Source organism: Stenella coeruleoalba, assembly GCF_951394435.1.
Source record: "Stenella coeruleoalba genome assembly, chromosome: 10".
In the NCBI taxonomy this organism is placed as follows: Eukaryota; Metazoa; Chordata; class Mammalia; order Artiodactyla; family Delphinidae; genus Stenella; species Stenella coeruleoalba.
Window position 1 is genome coordinate 14043576 of NC_137156.1, and position 13206 is coordinate 14056781.

Consider the following 13206-nt stretch of genomic DNA (forward strand, 5'->3'; position numbering starts at 1 on the left):
CCTTGACTGTTCAGATTTGAGTGAGGCACTTTTTAAAAAGCCAACTGAAGGTTCCAGCAAGCTTGTCAGCTGGAGGTTGGGGGCCCAAACATCAGGATCTATCTATAGCTCTTTTCTCTTAGTTTCTCGTTTGCATGATAGAGGCTCACCTCCTGGCATTCTGGGAACTCGAAGCCTCACTCTTAGTTATATTTAATTGCATTTTGTTTGGCACCTCACCCCTGCCCTGTACCTCAGAACTCCTGGGGGTTGCAGTAGGGGGAGTGGGGAACCTGATGAGGGACCAAATTGCTCTTCAAATTCTTTTTATTTTTTATTCGTTTTGGCCATGTTGCATCTTCATTGTTGCGCATGGGCTTTCTCTAGTTGCATCTAGCGGGGGGCTACTCTTCATTGCAGTGCGTGGGCTTCTCATTGCCGTGGCTTCTCTTGTTGTGGAGTACAGGCTTGAGAGCACAGGCTCAGTAGTTGTGGCTCAGTAGTTGTAGGCTCAGTAGTTGTGTTTCTTAGTTGCTCAGCAGCACGCGGGATCTTCCCGGACCAGGGATGGCACCTGTGTTGCCTGCATTGGCAGGATTCTTAACCACCAGGGAAGTCCCGCTCTTCATAGTCTTTTAAACCAGTCCTCAGTTTTTCACCCTTGCCAAGCCTCTGCCTCCATGATGGCACCAATGGCTGAGATTTATGAAGGATTTTTCAGGGTGAATTGGTTTCCCTTTGCTATCTCCCACCCCCACACACACACATCCACCCAGTTTAGCAGAATAAACGAATTCTCAGCACTCTTTGATCTGCCTTCATACTTTGTATATTATAGTTTGGGATTATACAGGTCTTCCTGGTTCATCTAAAATAGTGTTTTTAATTTTTTCGCTTCAGGGTTTTTGAATTTTTACAGAAGAATGTAATTTTAAAAACAGCTGTCTTTGATTCCTCCTTGGCCTGTGAAGAGCCAACTTTGTAGGAACAGAGCATAATGGTTACATTCCAGGCAACAGCTGTGAACTGCTTCCAAGAGATGGCCCTATTAGACTAATGTGCCGAAGGGTCATGAACAGGGTTTGGAAGTTTTTGACTTTCCTTTGCTGCTTTGATACAGTTGTTACCTCATCTTCTTGTAAAAGCCATTTCTTTGAAGTTTCTGTCACTGTGACTCTCCCCCCCTCCCCCCGTAGCTGTATTCCTACTGACCTCCTGGTCATTCCCCCATTTACTAAAGTCTTTGGCACCTGGATGCTTTCCATTCATCAGTTTAGGTGACATGGAACCTAAATTAGTTCACGTGGAACTTCATCTGTTTCTTATCCTCCCTTTTCTGTGACCTACTCGACTCCCATTTCAGCTACTCTTCCCCATAACCACATCCCAGACCTTGTCTTTAATATCTAACGGTCATGAATTCAAGTTTCCTGTCCTCCTGGTTTGCTTATTCTGTTCCCACTGTAACCTCCTTGAAAGTGAGGTTCTCCTGTTGACAGTCCTCACCTTTTGTCTTTTCCCTTCCTGTTGAACTGATCTAACCTTGGAGTAACCCAACTCTTTCTGTTATACCCATCTAGCAAAACTCCAGCCGTGGATGAACTGTGATTCACTTTTTGTGCTTGTTTTACTTATCACTGATTTTAACAACTAAGATTGTCTGATGGGAGGGGACTGTGTCTTATTATCCTTAACTGCAGCACCTGGCACACACAGACAATATCTTAATGAATGTCACACAGTATTTCACGGGAGCACTGACTATATCGTAGAATAAATTTGGTGAAACATGGTGCTATGGATGGGTGAGTAGAGTGTTCATGTGAGCACACAGGAGCGACAACAGTCTGTATTTTAGGAGGATCAGAGAAAGTGTAAGTTTGTATTTACCTTTTGATTTTCATCTAAATTCTTTATACATGATCTCAAATTATAAAATTATTTTTTTTTTACAGGCAACAAACAGGCATTTTCCACAAACTGTTACAGGGGCATATTTGAGTGGTGTTCGAGAAGCAAGTAAGATTGCGGCATTTTAAACAGAATTTATCTGGACCCAGCTTTCTTCTCCCAAATGGGAGAGTCTGAAAAACATGTTAAACCTCACTTTGATAAAGTCAAACAAAACATCCTCTCTGGGTAGCAAAACTGAAATGTTCTAAGGTGGCATGGTAATGTAAACCCATTTTACCACTCTGAAAGCACTAGCCCCAAGAATCCTTCTGTAAGCACTTATATTTAATGGCATTTTCCATAGGTCTGACTAGCACTAAATCTTCCGGATCTCAGAATAAGGCAGAATATAACCTTAAATTAAGACCTTGGATATGATCCTTCCATGGTTGGAGATTCCCTTTAAATCTGACATTTTTTTGGCTGACCAATTTTCACACATTTAGAAACCAAGTCAATCAAGCAGGATTAAAAAAAAAAAAAGCCATGTACTTTTCCTCTACGACAATTTATCAGTATCTTTGCCAATGAGCCTTAAGAGTTTTATGTAGCTCCAATATTGAGCTTTTACTTAAAATTTAGAAAGAAATCTTTCCATTTTGAATACAGCACAAACTCTTCAGTCAAAGGTAAATGAAACTTCTATTTTATATTGTACATATTTCTTCCCATTGGGTGTTCAAAAGAAATTTAAATTCAGGTATCTTATAAAAAAAATTTTAGATTTGTGCACTCATTGGCAAAACAGCAAAATTTTCAGTTCCTTCAACAGTACATGTTATTGTATCACTGAGAACTGGGAAGAGCTAGTGTGGTCTTCATACTTTAGACATAGAATATGGCTATTTTTCTTAGTCATGTTTGGGTGGATGGCACACTTTAAATAGCTTCAATTTTGGCAACCACTCGCAGAAGGATCTTGTCAGAATAATTAAGCCTCTCCCCACTGCCTCTTTTTAAAATAACTGATTACATCTCTAGGAATATTTTTTATAGAATTACGTTTTCAGTATTCCATAGGCAGGTCCACTGGAAAACTGCAGAAAAATGTGTAATATCCTGGTAAATATTACACATTTTATAAGCCATATCTTAAAAGCCTGAGTACATGGTAAATATTTACTTTTTCCTTCTTTCACTCATGACAAGAAAAAATAAACATTGATTTCAGGGTCTTCAGGATGCCCATCTTGCCAGGAAACTTCAGTTTACAGGTTAGAAATATGGGTAATTTATGTGCTTTTGTTTTAAAAAGTCTTTGAATAATTCTTTCAATATATTGGTCAGCTTAAAAAAGGACTCAAAATGACTTTAAAACCACTTTTCAAAATATTAGGTATTTCTAAAATTTAAAGTCAGCTTATAAGTAGAAATCGTATTTAATAGAAAGAACATACGGTGAACTTTAGACAGAGCTGAGACACACCTCCCTCCCCAGCAAAGTATTCTACAACTGAAAGAAAGCAAATAGCAGTATATTGGTTTCAAGGTTAACACAGGAAAATGTTGATATTTAGGTTATCTGATGAGACTCATTGGTACTGATTGGGAAGTATTCTGTTTTCAAGTGTTTTATGTATTAAAATGTTAAAAGAATAGCATGTGTCGAGTGATAAATGCAAAATATTTTAAGGTGAAATGGTTCACAGTACATTACTACTTTAGTTTCTGGGCACTTAAACTTGTACAGTGCTATAAGCAAACAAGGGGAAAACCTACCTAAATAAAGTATGGTAAATTTTTTTAAAAAACCCCTCATTTCCTGTCTCAAGTGACATCAACTAACATTTTGTTCTTTAAAGAACCACGGTACCTTTTTCTTCTTGAGTTATTTGAGTATGTTTTTCACTGCTGTCTGAAGATTTTGTAATTGAGTAGCAGTGAATATACACAATGTTTGAACTGCAGACTGTGAACCGCTGATTGTGTAAAACTGCTTAATAAAAGTTGTTTTTCAAATACACTGTGCACTGTAGTGGTGAATGCACACTCTTAAGCAGATACATCTTCACCACAAACTTTCACATACACCAAATCAATCCCCTCAACCTCTAAACCATCTTTAGACTTCTTAGGTCATAGGCATTACTGCATATCCCTTTCAAGTAAATGGTCACGCATAATTGTTAACTTTGATCAACTTAGTTTCATGAGAGCACTTCAAGTTTTCCCTAGGGATTTCTTTGTAATGTATTTAATTCAAAGTAAAATCAGTCAGTTACCACTGACAAGCACTCCAAATTATATAGGCTATGGGGCTAAATCCATTTAAAAATCTCTATTCTGAAATACATGTTAAAACATCAAATGCAAAGAGACAGAGGTGGTGATTTATTATTTTTATTGACAAGGTTTATAGGAACAAATTAAATATTTAAAACCAAATGCCAATTATTAAGTCTCATTTAGTTGTTTATTCCATTAATTTGTATTAAGTATACCTTTCTCTAATGTCTTAATAACTTTATCAAGAAACAAGTCAAACCTGTGAAAACACCTGTTAACAGTCAACATATCAATTTTATATATTTCTGTTCTATGATGCAAGATATTTTAAACACTCAATGGTTTATCAAAGGCCTAATTCTTGTATAAGCAGCATGTTTTATTTTAAAATTAAGAGATAATTTAATAAACCGATTAAGACAGTTAAGTTAAAAGACAAAATTAGTCTCATTCAGGAGTGGTCCATACGTTGATCACCTAGAATCCTAATTGGCCAAAATTTAAAGCCTAACACCCCTGATTCCACAAATACATTAAGTTTCTTTAATGTTAAAAATAAGTCTGTTATCACTTGAGAAATACTTTGTCAGATACCCACTACTGTCTACACATTATCTTAATCTGGAATTACAACTGGTACTTTCACCATAATTATAAACGTGGCCCGGTTTCCTGTAAATATCAGCATTTTATATGGGCAAAAGCAGTTAATAAAAATCAGTTCATTTATTATAAGCAAAATGTGCTTCTACTTAATCCAACTCTCCCAAATTTTTGAAGTTTTGATGTGTTGATTTTGGTCTATCCTCACTATAAAATGTATCTACAGACACTGTTGCAGGGTTAACACTAAAACTATAAATTGATGACACTTCCAAGGCAAAGCAGAGAACTATATGTTCCTTCAGTATTTTCTTCACTGAATTCTGACTTTCACTGCTCCGTCATACCATCTGGCTGAACACTGACGTTTCATAGTTTATAATAACTGTAAAGATACGTACTTATATGAGTTTAAAAATTGATCTGCACAAAAGAAATAAAAAAACTTTATATACAACAAATTCGTTTTTAAAAATACAAAAATAACATCTGTCACTCTTGTCATGCTGACAATTTGACATATATACACATGCAGGAGAAAAGTTCTGATTCAGTCATCTGGACGGCTGAAGCTTGTGTATTTTTAATATGATGAACACACACTGAGCTTTCACACTGACAGATGTGTATTCAAAATATTTCATATGCTAAATACTGCAATAGTCTCTGCATGTATAAATGCCAGTTATGATCGTTTCTGTTCTACGATTAAAAGTATGTCAAGCTAATATTGCGCGCACACTAAAAACTACAACAGTTCAAGAATCTATAGTCTTATATAAAGAAATCCAAAATGTACAAAATACAACTATAAAAGCAAGGGACAATTACTGCCATGCAAAAATTTAAACTAAAAACTGCATAGAAATGCAATTTAAAATGGCAAACGCAAATTCACCTAACACTCAAGATAAAAAGGTCAGAAGGAAGTTCTACCAACACAATGCTTGCAAAGATTTAGAAAAGGAAATACATTCTCTTTGCTGGTATAATGGTATAAATCAGATCTTTAAATCCATGGGTACAGGTCATCTGTTTCTGTCCTCTTAAGAAATTAGCTGTAATGAAAGAGAAACGTTATTTCCTCATACCCAACATACAACAGTTGGAACACATAAAACCTCATTTTATTTTTTTTTTGTGGTACGCGGGCCTCTCACCGCTGTGGCCTCTCCCGCTGCGGAGCACAGGCCCCGGACGTGCAGGCCCAGCAGCCATGGCTCACGGGTCCAGCCGCTCCGCGGCACATGGGATCCTCCCGGACCGGGGCTGGGGCACGAACCCGTATCCCCTGCATCGGCAGGTGAACTCTCAACCACTGAGCCACCAGGAAAGCCCTCATTTTATTTTTTAACTTCTATTTTACTACTGTGACCTTGGGAAATCAGCTGGGATCAATATAAGACTACAGCTACTGTTGATCTTCTCCTGCCTTTAACTGGTGGACAGAAAGGAACATGTGCTCAAGTGGTTGTATGAACTCTGAGATGCCCAGCTACCCATGTACACTGAACCCACATCTTCATCTGAGGCCAGGTTTTGTCACTAATGTTCAAACTTTATTTTTAAGCTCTAAAATGGGAATGAAAATAACTATCTTTCCCATTTTGAGGAAATCTGAGCATCACGTGATATTTAGTGACATAAATACTTTGAAAAACACGCAGTATTTGATACATGTAATTTCTTTTGTCTTATAAGTCCAAAATGATCCAAGTTCGAAAAGTTGGATATAGTTACCTCTTTAACAGTTGTTTTTATGAACTCTTTTCTTTCAGTTAAGTCATAAGCAGGATAATTTTCATATACCTATAGTGAAAAGGAAAAACAATGTTAAAAGTAGATTTAAAAATCCAATAATATTCTCTATCTTTGGATAATGAAGAAATGTGTGCCATGGACAAGAGCTGCATGTACGTTTGAATAGTACGTTCTAACCACCAGTGGTTCACCATGTAGCATTCTACAACAAATGAGTAGTTTCAATAATACTGTATATAGAGCAGTAAACTAGCATGAAAACATTCTCAGTGTTTTATAAAAGTGGGAGTTTCAGTTGAACTAACAATAAACATGGATGAGGAAAACTTCTAGATAGACCTTAGGTTAAATGGATTAAATTCTTTATATTGGTAGGTTATCTATCAGATATTTTAGGTATCCTCTTATTTTTTCTGTTACATCATCTTAACACTACTTATGATTGCTGAACTTCAACTCTAATGAATTTCAGCCCCCAGAGCATTGCTCAATCCCCTCCCCAAAGCTGCATCACTGAGATCCAGTTGCATCACTGAGTCCTCCACTCCTAAATTTTTACTCTCTAAATTTTCCAACTTGATACCTCCTGCTTGGCTTCACAATGACTTCTGGTCCTGAACTGCCATATACACCAAGCTGGCTTCACTCCTATTGTCTAATTCAAGGTCAGCAAGTGTTTTCTGTAGAGGGCTAGACAGTAAATGATTTCAGCTATCCAGTGACAGTTTCCGTCACAACTACTCAATTATGTCATTGTAGCATAAAAGCTACCATAGACAACACTTAAAGGGATGGGTGTATGTCTGTGTTACAAAGGCCCACAGGCTGTAGTTTGCCAACCTCTGCAAATATAGTCAATCATTTACATTACTCTAATTGTTTGCCCTTTGTTCTTTCTGTGTAAAACTCCAACCCTTAATTGGTCTAACTACCAACTTTTATATGGTTAAATTCTGAAAATGTAACAAATGCGAAAATGTAACAAATTTGAAAAGAATGGTTCCATTTTATCAACTATACTTGAATAAAGTTAAAAAAAAAAATGGTCCCACTTGGTACTCAATGTCAAAGCCTCCCTAGAAATCCCAAGGATTTCTAATCAGGTCCCCCTTTACATTCTCATCAGTGGCAATTTCATCCCCTTATTCAAGTGTCCCACACTCCTGCTCTCAGCCAAGAAGCCATTACTATGAATTCCTTCAACTTCCTGACGTGCCTGTTCTCCTCCAGTTCATTTGTGTCTGGATTCATCAACAGTCCTGTTTCCTCTACCTCTGCAGGGACCCAACACTCAATGCTCCTGTACCTTCATCTTCTTTCCCAGAATTGTCCCTTAGCCTAACGCATGCTTCCACTCTCCTCTGACCTTAAAAAGTATTTTATCAACTTGTATCTTCCCCCAATTTAACTACTAAATCAGAAGCTTTCACTTTCCTCACTATTAATTCCCAGTCCCAGGGACAACCCTGGCATTTACCACCCTTCAAAACTGCTATTATGTGAACAACTGTCTCTTAATTGCTGAGTCCAAAAAAAACCCTTACGTTCTTCTCACCTGACCTCTCCATGTTATTAACAATCCCCTTAAAATTACACAAATGTATTCACAAAACTCATTCAAATGAACAGAACTAGTCTCCCTTCAATCTTCCTTCCAGTCTGCCCTTGTTCCTCTCCCCTAAAGGAAACCAGTTATCAATTTGCTGTGTATTCTTCCAGACCTTTAAAAATGAGTTTATATACAAACATATAAATATATCAATGGCAATATAGTTTTTCTGTATTTACACAAATAGGGAAATAGCTCTGTTTTAAAAATCTGACAATACCTGGAAGGTTTTCCATGTTCTTTTGAACTGCTACACAGTTCATATTCCTAAAATATGGATGTACAGTTTAAACATTTTCCTACTGATGGCCATTTAGGTTGTTTCTGACTTTTCAGTATTACAGACACGCTTAACATTACTGAAATCATTTTGTGCAGGTGTGACTATGTCTTTAGGATACAGACCTAGAAACGGAATTGCTGGGTTAAAGGGTATTTGCCACTTAAATTTTAATATACTACCTAATTATTCGCCAAAGTTATTACAACTTAAAGGATGAGAGTACGTTTCCCTATTCCATTGCCAACCTTGAAAACTGTTAATCTTTATAAAGATTTTGTTAAAGCTAATAAGCAAAAGTATTTCCTTTTGATTTCTATCTTCCTCATTAGTAGGGAAGGTTAATGTTTTCACGTTTACAGGTCATTTATGTTTCTTTTCTGTGACCTGACTTTCCACAGCCATTGTCCAATGTCCCATGTAAGTTAATTACCTTTTCTTAGGCAGGGAACTACCCCTCCCTGCCCCTTCTTGAAACTCTCCTCGCTTGGCTTTTACAGCACTATTCTCTCTGGCCTTCCTTCTACTACTGACTCTACAATTTCTTACATTTTGTAGGAATTACTTCCCAACTCTGATGATAATGGTCTCCAGGTCTGTCCTTTGCCTTTCTCATCCTTTACCTTCTTCTCTAGGCCACCTTATCTTCTGGTTTTAACTCCCAGCAATATCCTAGTCTAGGTTTCTCTCCTACCTTGGAGAATTACAATGTTCACCATTTCTCCCACTTGGATGTTTCAAATACTCCATCTTCAAATGTCTAGAACAAAACTCATCTTTTCCTCAAGAGGTAGCCTTTTGTTCTACTCCCTATTATGATTAATGCACCCAAGCCCTTACACCCACACGGAGTAACCTGTGATCAGGCTCTCGATTTCAGACTTGGATTACGGCAGCCCTATAACTCTGATTATGATGTAAAGGTTTCTCTTGACTCTTGTCTCATTCTTCACCAGTCCGTTCTTCTTGATGTGTCTAGGATGACCCTTAAAAAATAAAAATCTTTTTTTTTTTTTTTTTAAGAGTCATCCTAGACTGCTCCTGCCAAATACCTTTCAATAACCTACCCTGCCTCCCAATTCCTCATTAGCTTCAAGGAGAAAAATCAAACTCTGTAACAACACATATAAAATCTGCAGAATTCTTTAGTATTCTCTCCTAACTTCTGTGAAGAATTCCTTCCAACTCTAGTCTTCAGCCAAATTAAACTAATGACTATTCCTTGCAAATTAAACTAATGATTATTCCTCGCAGTCATTACGTGTCATGTTTTATGTGAATGTGTTGATGTTCCTCAATTGTATGAAAGCTGAAGCTCTAAGACCTCTTCCAAGATGCCTTTTCAGACTCCCCCAACCCCCATTCCCAAGCAGGTACCCTCTGTTCTGTGGTGGTGTGGCACCCTCTGTACTCTTCTAACACAGCTCTCACACACTGTACTAAGTGACTAAAACAGCTGCCTCTTTCTACCCACTAGATTACACAAGACCCCGAAGCCAAATAATGGCTTCTCCTGCTCCCCCTCTAACATCTATCCCAGTGCCTGATATGTAGCAGAGGCTCAGCGAATGCTGAATAAGAAAAACAGTATGTCTTAAAAAGGTAAAGAATATTCCACCTTTGGTACATTTCAAATTTTAATTTCATTTTACCATAAGAAACTAGATTTTAAAACCTTCCAATTTTGGTCTACAGTATGGAATCGCTACAGAATCATATTCAAGACTAGATCATTTCATTTCCTGAGAAGCATCAGAAGAACTTAAGAGAAGTTTGAGCTAAGAACCTAATCTATAACATCTCATTTATCATAGTAATATTGAAAATAAGGTGGTCCACAAGATCCTGCTTATTTAAACTAACATAATCTAGGGGTGCATCAATAAAAATAGTTGCTAGATCAGGAAAAGAACATCTACGGAGTTTGAAATGTATTACCTTAACTTTACTCACTGTATACATTCAAATGTTATTTACGAAATGACTCCAATAGGACAGGTTTTGACTATTTTACTGAAAGTGGTATCCCAGCACCTGTAAGAATACCTGGCATGTGGTAGTTCAATAAATATTTGTTCAATGAATGAATGCACATAAGAATCTAGCTTCCAAGTGAGGGATGGGTGAAAGAATTTTTCAAACAGAAGCAAAATGATCTCAGCATTTGTCCAATTACCTCTTTGCAAATCTGTTTCATTGTGACTTCCTCCAAGTTAGCACTGGCCAATAATTTCTTTACTGTTTCCTTTAACTCTTCATCTGTAGGAGGCTTCTTCAATTTTTTAATTAAAGGTTCATCATCTGAACTATCCTCAGATTCACTTTCTAAAAGTAAGACATTTTATGACATGAAAATAAATTTTTCTTATAAAGCAAAGTAAATTAATATTCAAGACACATTAGGAAGAATTCTGTAAGTATTCATCAGATCCTTGAAAAGGTATTAGATTAAAAAATTAAAAACTAAAACACTGGTATACTATTTTCCCCCCTCAAATGTTCCTCAGAGTTTACCTATTTTCCACACATGCTTAAAAACTGTATTATAAAAAAACAAAACAAAAAAACCTGTATTATAGCATATAATGTATATCTTTAGGCTGCTGAAAATGTGTCATTTCTAACATACCTTTTTTGGAACTATTTTGATTCTTCTTGGTGGTACTGCTATCTGCCTTCTTAACATTAGCACTTTTTACAGACTTTTTACTTTTAGAAGTGGCTTTCTGTTTGGGTTTTTCTCTTTTGGATGTCTTTTTTGGTGGCTGTTGGAAAGAAAAACAAAGTACATACACTGATGAGAGATTACCTGCGATCCCTCTACTCCTCCACACCCCTCAACAATATTAGAGAAAATTAATGTGTTCAATATCACCAATGAAAAATTATTACTAATTATTAATTTTTGAGATGACTAATACACTCAATGAACTTAATTTTATCCCAACACGAGACTAGTCAGGTGAGGTCAAGAATCAAACATTAAAATTACTAGGTGCTCACATTTATTACACACTATGGATAGAAAACTGTCTACCCCTCCCTTAACTAAGGTCTACCCCATCAGACCTTAATCTTGAAAAAAACTCTAAAATATAGGTACTATTAATATTCTGTTATTTATTGTCAGTCTCTCCCAACTAAAAGGTAAGTTCCATGAGGACATGGATTTTTTTGACCTTTTTGTTTTCACTGACATATCCCTAACTCCTGTAACAGTGCATGGTGCAAAGGAGCTGCTCAAAAACTATTTATAAATGTATGAGGAAACGAAGGCTCAGAGAGGTTTTGTCCAGTCACATAATAAAATAAAGAAGTGAGATTCAAATAGATCTGACTCCAGAACTTGTTTTCTTAAACATTAACTCACAGATAATAAAATAAAAGCAAAGTATACACATACGGTTAGATTAAAATGACAAAATTATCGTTCACTGTAACTTTGTCTTAAGCAGAGTCTATGAAATTAGGAAACGTTAATTCATTAATGTTCCTGAAGGTAAAAGTACCTGTATATAAGGCAAGTACCTCAAGATAACTTAAAATCTCATCTTTACACACCAAAAACACCGCAAATCACTTTTGACAGAATGTTTCTCCAAATGTTTTATACTCTGAATTTCAGATTATCATCAAAATTCAACCTTTTTTTTTTTTTAAGGACAGAGACATTATGTTGAACGTAAAGAAAAATTAAAGTACATAGACCAACCTGTTCTAAACTTAGGTGGGCTCAAGCTATTTCTAAGTGAAGTTCATTGGATTTTAGTGCTTGTCTTTCCTTTTGCTACACTGCCATCCACTGTACATATTTACTTAAGTGTAGTATCACCCTACACTACCTCAATAATACACTGTTGGCCGGAAACTAGCTAACCTATCTAGTTTAACTGCGACTAAAAAAATGGATTTAAGCAGCGTCAAAGGGCCAACATGCTTCTAAAAATAAAGTCTATAAGCTTCACCTATGGATTTTTGCTATTTAGAGGCCATTTATACTTTTTTCCTAATTCTCAGGTGTTCCAGACACGGGGGTTGCCGGAAAGGCATCAATGGTTCATCAATTTTCTATGACTAACCTGAACTAAGTTTTAAGTTTACTAAGCATCCACTTAATTCCTAAGAACCACACGAGGCTCTGAAAGGAAATACTAAAACTTCATAAGTTCTGTTGATGCACTTAATACACAGAATAATGACTATTACATATCACTCATCAGTCAAAGGTTAATAAAATCTGGACCTGCGGGTCATTCAAATATTTTATAATAAACTTAAGTTATTACAGAAAGCATGGGGGGGGATGAGGAAGGGAGAGCAACAATGTTATAAGCATTACCACTTGATCCCCATTCAAATCAGAGAGTTAGAATCAGATGATTAAAATACTTTCAGAGCCTTTAAAGGCCAGGGTATAAGGTAAAATTTTAGAAAGAACACACACTATGGTGCCATTTTTAAACCTGCATTTGGGAGTAGTAATAATTGGATAAAGCATAAAACTGTGCAGTGATAAATAAAGCATAATCAAGCCATCTCCATAAAATGTTACTATTGGGGCTTCCCTGGTGGCGCAGTGGTTGAGAGTCTGCCTGCCAATGCAGGGGACACGGGTTCGAGCCCTGGTCTGGGAAGGTCCCACATGCCGCGGAGCAACTGGGCCCGTGAGCCATGGCCGCTGAGCCTGCGCATCTGGAGCCTGTGCTCCACAACAAGAGAGGCCGCGACAGTGAGAGGCCCGTGCACCGCGATGAAGAGTGGTCCCCGCTCGCCGCAACTAGAGAAAGCCCTCGCA

At 37.0% G+C, this 13206-nt stretch overlaps 2 protein-coding genes across 8 annotated transcripts in view; one reads left to right on the forward strand and one right to left on the reverse strand.

Moving 5' to 3' along the window:
* Window positions 1-3848, forward strand: part of KDM1B (lysine demethylase 1B) — a 55633-nt gene extending 51785 nt beyond the window's left edge. For all 7 annotated transcript variants that reach the window (XM_079935530.1, XM_079935528.1, XM_079935529.1 and 4 more), the window contains one exon: window positions 1935-3848. In XM_079935530.1, coding sequence (XP_079791656.1) covers window positions 1935-2018 — 84 coding nt within the window. In that variant the 3' untranslated portion in view covers window positions 2019-3848. The remainder of the gene's footprint in view (window positions 1-1934) is intronic.
* A 414-nt stretch (window positions 3849-4262) lies between these two features.
* DEK (DEK proto-oncogene) overlaps window positions 4263-13206 on the reverse strand; it is a 30865-nt gene continuing 21921 nt past the window's right edge. The window contains exons 8-11 of the mRNA XM_079934419.1: window positions 11041-11176; window positions 10588-10736; window positions 6502-6570; window positions 4263-5819 (exon numbers count right to left, since the gene is read on the reverse strand). Of these exons, the coding sequence (XP_079790545.1) occupies window positions 5808-5819; window positions 6502-6570; window positions 10588-10736; window positions 11041-11176 (366 nt within the window). The 3' untranslated portion in view covers window positions 4263-5807. The remainder of the gene's footprint in view (window positions 5820-6501; window positions 6571-10587; window positions 10737-11040; window positions 11177-13206) is intronic.